The sequence below is a fragment of the Penaeus japonicus genome, unplaced genomic scaffold, assembly GCF_977035675.1.
Source record: "Penaeus japonicus unplaced genomic scaffold, GWHDUDI00000001_assembly GWHDUDI00000018, whole genome shotgun sequence".
NCBI classification, from domain to species: Eukaryota; Metazoa; Arthropoda; class Malacostraca; order Decapoda; family Penaeidae; genus Penaeus; species Penaeus japonicus.
The window spans coordinates 37633609-37639965 of NW_028234420.1; the positions used below are offsets into that span (position 1 = coordinate 37633609).

At 48.4% G+C, this 6357-nt stretch overlaps 1 protein-coding gene across 1 annotated transcript in view; it reads right to left on the reverse strand.

Annotated features, from left to right (window-relative positions):
- Window positions 1-898: 898 nt before the first annotated feature.
- The window catches only part of LOC122251939 (uncharacterized), a 64549-nt gene continuing 59090 nt past the window's right edge, over window positions 899-6357 (reverse strand). Inside the window, exon 3 of the mRNA XM_086546365.1 lies at window positions 899-2011. Within this exon, the coding sequence (XP_086402491.1) occupies window positions 1780-2011 (232 nt within the window). The 3' untranslated portion in view covers window positions 899-1779. The remainder of the gene's footprint in view (window positions 2012-6357) is intronic.

Below are 6357 nucleotides of genomic sequence, written 5' to 3' on the forward strand. Positions count from 1 at the left end.
GAGAGAGAGAGAGAGAGAGAGAGAGAGAGAGAGAGAGAGAGAGAGAGAGAATGAGATAGATAGAGAGATAGATAGTGATAGATAGATAGATAACTAGATAGAGAGAGAGAGAGAGAGAAAGAGACTGAGAGAGAGACAGACAGAGAGAGAGAGAGATAGAGAGAGAGAGAGAGAGAGAGAGAGAGAGAGAGAGAGAGAGAGAGAGAGAGAGAGAGAGAGAGAGAGAGAGAGAGAGAGAGAGAGAGAGAGAGAAGAGAGATAGATAGATAGATAGATAGATAGATAGATAGATAGATAGATAGAGAGAGAGAGAGAGAGACAGACAGACAGAGAGAGACGGACAGAGAGAGAGAAAGAGAATGTAGTCATATATCATAACACATGTATTCAAAACCCGAACACGATAACAAGCAGTCAGATACATGGGCAGTTGCATGATACTGCTTAGGACGAGATCAGTGTAAAATTTATATATATATATATATATATATATATATATATATATATATATATATATATATATATATAAACAAACCATACTTATGAGATATTCATTTACCTAAGGCACTTTTTCTGAAGTATCCAAGAATGAGCGGTTTTATACCAATCTTTTGGTGCAAAATACATGTCTGTGAATCAGGTTGTAGAGTTCAGATTACCCACTTAGACTAACATGGACAAGTTTTATTGTATTTGTCGATTGGCTAGAGATAGATAAATAGATAGGTAAATAGACAGATAAGTAGATAGATAGAGATAGGTTGATAGATAGATAGATTGGTTGATAGATAGATAGATAGGTTAATAGACAGATAGGTAGACAGACAGAGAGGCAGATGCATAGATAGATAGATAAATAGGTGGTTGGTAAAGAGAGAGAGAGAGAGAGAGAGAGAGAGAGAGAGAGAGAGAGAGAGAGAGAGAGAGAGAGAGAGAGAGAGAGAGAGAGAGAGAGAGAGAAAGAGAAAGAGAAAGAGAAAGAGAAAGAGAAAGAAAGAAAGAGAGCGAGAGAGAGAGAGAGAGAGAGAGAGAGAGAGAGAGAGAGAGAGAGAGAGAGAGAGAGAGAGAGAGAGAGAGAGAGAGAGAGAGAGAGAGAGAGAGAGAGAGAGAGAGAGCACTTGAGGAGTGTAAGGAGGTGAGTCCCACGTGCGACTGGGCTTGGCAGAGCTAAGGTCGCCGAGGAAAAGACGTCCGGAAGCGAACCATCGACACTTCATATATAATTAGATCACAGGATATGTTATCATCAGTTAAGGGGATCTACAGCGCGCGACACACCGAGATGATCCTCAGTATTATACGTATGAGTTGCAACTTTGAGGTTGATTGTTATAGTTAGGAGTTCTTAGTCACACTTGTTACTAACTTCGCTTCCGTCTGTCACAGGCGGGTCTCCTCCAGACGACAGACCGAGCAATTAGGCGTGAGCGCTCTTTCAACATATCCATCATTATATTAAGGAGAATTATCATGAGGATATCGTCAGTCTCACGAGGTAAGTCAAACACACTCGAAGCCACACCGAGCCTACGAGAGCGAAGTCTTCGAAAAGACCTCGTGTAGCTCCTTCGATGAATCGAACTTCGTCCTACATGGTGCTTGACTTTTGGTCCTTTTGTTTCCCACCAGGTCAGGATGAGGTCAGAGCCGATCCACCCATCGGCACTGGGGGATATTTGGAGCGTGGGCGCGGGCGGAAGTGAGGGGCCGCCAGTGACGGAACACCGGGAGAAGGAGGAGGTGGGCGGGCGGGCGTACGGGCGGACGGACGTTCCACCTTCAGGAAAAACCCGAGCGCTTGGTGACGGCGAGGTGGGTCGTCTGCCAGAGCCCCGTCTTCCGGTCTCCTCTCTCGAGTGACCCGGTCATGTGGTACCCCCGTCGCTGGTCAGCAGGGGTCAAGCTGGAGGTCAACACCAGACGGAAGTCGGGGTCAGGGATGCCTCTGAAGGTGCCCTCGACGACGACCTCGCCCTCCCGTGCTGGCATCACGCGCGCCACCGTCTTGTGCCTGTAATGTTAAAAGGATGTCAAAACAGGGAATGAAATAACACGTAAACACATCAATCATCAGTTAAATCACGGTTTCCTTTTACAGTCTACATACACCCACTTACACGCTGATAATCATCACCCAAGCAAACACACTCACACACGTAAGGAAGCAGAATAAACGTTGAATGAATAAACACAGAAAAAAGTCACAAGACGCGACAGTCTGACCCCGTCTCCCAAAACATCACTCGTATTGGGTCGGTTTGAAGACAACTCCTCACGCCAACGTCGGGGACTCGCTCGCAAGCCCTGAGCGGCTCCGTTCTGCTCTCTGTCGGCACACGTGTTTGCACACATGGCTTGGGAAAGGAAGAGAGAGGGAGAGGGAGAAGGAGGGGGAGAGGGATGGGGATGGGGATGGGGATGGGGATGGGGATGGGGATGGGGATGGGGATGGGGATGGGGATGGGGATGGGGATGGGGATGGGGATGGGGATGGGGAGAGGAAGAGGGAGAGGGGGAGGAGGAGGGGGAGGGGGATGGGGAGGAGGAGGGAGGGAGGGAGGGAAAGGGAGAGGAGGAGGAAGAGGAAGAGGAAGAGGGAGAGGGAGAGAGAGAGAGAGAGAGAGATAGGAAAGAGAAAGAGAGAGAAAAAAGAGAAGAGAAGAGAAGAGAAGAACAGAGAAGAGAAGAGAAAAAAAAAGAAAAGAAAAAGAGAGAAAGAAAAAGAGAAAGAGAAAGTTTTCGCAACGAACATCCACATTCTCATTTCAAACAAGACGGAAGCTCTGTCATTTCCCATTCATAATGAATAACCACAGCGGGTTTTTAGAAACCGCTGTGGCTTGTGTGGATTCTAATCCTCTGAATGCGGGAGCTGCTCGGCTTTAGGCAGTGATGAGGTCAATTATTTAATCAATCGCACTTTAACGTTATAATCATCATGCACTGGTCGGTTAAGGAGAAGTCAAATGAGCGTATTATCTCTTTTATTACACCCCCCCCCCCATCACCACGAACGGTTTCCTATTAATTTCGCTCTTGCCTGATGTATCTACGTGTCATTTCTACCGGTGTCTCTCTTTTTCTTTCATCTCTCTCTCTCTCTATCTCTCACACACACACACTCTCTCTCTATCTCTCTCACACACACACTCTCTCTCTCTCTATCTCTCACACACACTCTCTCTCTCTCTCTCTCTCTCTCACACACTCTCTCTCTCTCTCTCTCTCTCTCTCACACACACACTCTCTCTCTCTCTCTCTCTCTCTCACACACACACTCTCTCTCTCTCTCTCTCTCTCACACACACACACTCTCTCTCTCTCTCTCTCTCTCTCTCTCTCTCTCTCTCTCTCTCTCTCTCTCTCTCTCTCTCTCTCTCACACTCTCTCTCTCTCTCTCTCTCTATCTATCTCTCACTTCACACTCTCTACTCTTTACACACTCTCTATCTAACTCTATCTCTCGTCATACATATCATTATAAGTCTTCGATAAAACCACCCTTCCACCCCCCCTCCCCACCCGCCCCCCCTATGCCCGCCCGCCCGCCCGCCCCCGTCGCCGTCACATACGTACTACAAGACAGGATATGGCGCCCACATGGTCTTCCTTTGAGCGACGGAGATATCTTAAGGTTCTCTTGTAAACTTAATGTCCTTAATGCTGTGGCGGCGCCGCGGATGTGTACCGAGCCACACTCACAGCCGCTGGTGTCTGGGCGGGGTTTTGTGTGTGGGGGAGAGAGAGAGAGATATAGGAGGGGGGAGAGGGAGAGGGGGAGAGGGAGAGGGAGAGGGAGGGAGAGGGGGAGGGAGGGAGGGAGAGGGGGAGGGGGAGAGGGAGAGGGAGAGGGGGGAGAGGGAGAGAGAAGGGAGAGAGAGAGAGAGAGAGAGAGAGAGAGAGAGAGAGAGAGAGAGAGAGAGAGAGAGAGAGAGAGAGAGAGAGAGAGAGAGAGAGAGAGAGAGAGAGAGAGAGAGAGAGAGAGAGAGAGAGAGAGAGCGAGAGCGAGAGCGAGAGAATGAGAGAGAAAGAGAGTAGAGAGTACAGAGAAAGAAAGAGAAAGAGAGTAGAGAGTACAGAGAAAGAGAGAGAGAGAGAGAGAGAGAAAGGGAGAGAGAGAGAGAGAGAGCGAGAGCGAGAGAATGAGAGAGAAAGAGAGTAGAGAGTACAGAGAAAGAAAGAGAAAGAGAGTAGAGAGTACAGAGAAAGAAAGAGAAAGAGAGTAGAGAGTACAGAGAAAGAGAGAAAGAGAAAGAGAGAGAAAGGTGGGTAAACCAGCCACCAACATTCCCGCGCACGCCAACAGCACCATCAGGGCCCAGAGGTGTTCCCCGAGCGCCGGTGGTCGTAGTGCTGACGTGACCGCTATATAATGCAGCCACCACGAGCAGGGCGAGGACCAACAGTTCTTTTGTGCCGTCTTCCCACTTTGTATTGAGACCGAGTAAGAAGAAGGAACCGGTCCGGACCAGCCAGCCAGGGTGCTCATCCTGCCAAAACCTCGAGAGTTCTCAATGCAGCGGGTTCTTGAAGCGGTGCGTTTAGGACCGAGCGACAAAAACTGCCTTAACGACTGACTGATTGTCCTTACGCGACTGTTTCCTCTTCCAGACCGGTGATTGTTTGTTGTTTGTTGTTTACTCTGGTTTGGAGGCATATCCATTGACATCTTTCCTTGCACTATGTGGCATTAGCTTGATGTATCAACAGTTTGAATGGATAATACTGAGAATTAGTTCTACTGAGAATTTACTGATATTTAGTTTTACTGAGAACTTAATTAGTTTTAGACCAAAGTCAATGTTGTGAATCAGCATTAAACGAGGAAGAACTATTCATGATAAAACCTAACCATGTAGGGAAATGCAGAGCACACTATCCCAGATAAATTAAACTTGCATTACCTTGGAGTGCCCCACCTGGACAGCCTTGCGGTCTGACTCATCCTGGCTTGCATTGCATTTTTATTCAACGCGACACTACAGGGAAATGTAAATCGGGCTTGGGAGGGTACAATGGTACATCCCCCCCCCCCTCTCGGTCCCTCCCCATCTCCCCCTCCCTCCTCCCTTCCCTCCCTCACGCACAAGCTTCACGCTCTCTCTCTTTCCTTCCTTTTGTCCCGGCTTACTTAAGGCAATCTTAGTTCATTTACCACGTAGGCCTATAACGAGACTCCATGAGGTTGATTGAATCCCTGGTCACGCCTTGGGGACTCCTAGCAGCTGCAGGATCCCCGCCCAGGCACTGAGCGCAGGACTAAGCCACGGTGTATTGTGTGGTCTAGCTTGATCTTCTCAGACTTATCCTGCAAGTCCTAAAGCTGATGTGTGTGCCTTCTGTGGAACGTGTATGGGTGGACACTCCTTTTATCTGTCACTTTACCTTATATGTCTCTATCTTCCTGTCTCTGTGAATCTCCTCCCATTTTTTTTTCTCTCTCTCACGCTCTCTCTCTCTTTCTCTGTCTCTGTCTCTGTCTCTGTCTCTGTCTCTGTCTCTGTCTCTGTCTCTGTCTCTCTGTCTCTGTCTCTGTCTCTGTCTCTGTCTCTGTCTCTGTCTCTCTCTCTCTCTCTCTTAGAGAAAGGGAGAAACAGGTAGATAGATATAGACAAAAGGAGAGCACCGGCGAACCCAAAAGCAAAGCCATGGAAGAGAGAGAGAGAGAGAGAGAGAGAGAGAGAGAGAGAGAGAGAGAGAGAGAGAGAGAGAGAGAGAGAGAGAGAGAGAGAGAGAGAGAGAGAGAGAGAGAGAGGGGGGGAGAGAGGGAGAGAGAGAGAGAGAGAGGGAGGGAGAGAGAGAGAGAGAGGGAGGGAGAGAGAGAGAGAGAGAGGGAGGGAGAGAGAGAGAGAGAGAGAGAGAGAGAGAGAGAGAGAGAGAGAGAGAGAGAGAGAGAGAGAGAGAGAGAGAGAGAGAGAGAGAGAGAGAGAGAGAGAGAAAGAGAGAGAGAGATCAGGAGAGGGCGAAATGAGAGACGGAGGAAATGGCACCTAAGAAATATAAACACGCCATGGCCCCGCGACGGGAAATGACCGACTCGAGGCGGCCGGAAACCTTGAGGATGAAAGATGCCGCTCGTCTGATGTTTCCTTTCGCTTTCCCCTTTCTTCCCTCGGCGCGGCACCCACTTAACGCTGCTATGCACTCTCGCCCAACTAGCTTCCTATCTTTCATTTTGGCTTCCTTTTGTTCTATCGCTGTGTCTGTCTGCCTCTGTCTGTCTACTTGTCTCTCGGTCTCTCTCTTTCTCTTTTTTTTTCTCTTTCTCTCGGTCTCTCTTTTTCTTTTTCTTTCTCTTTCTCTCGGTCTCACTTTCTCTCTCTTTCTATTTCTCTCTCTCTCTCTCTCTCTCTCTCT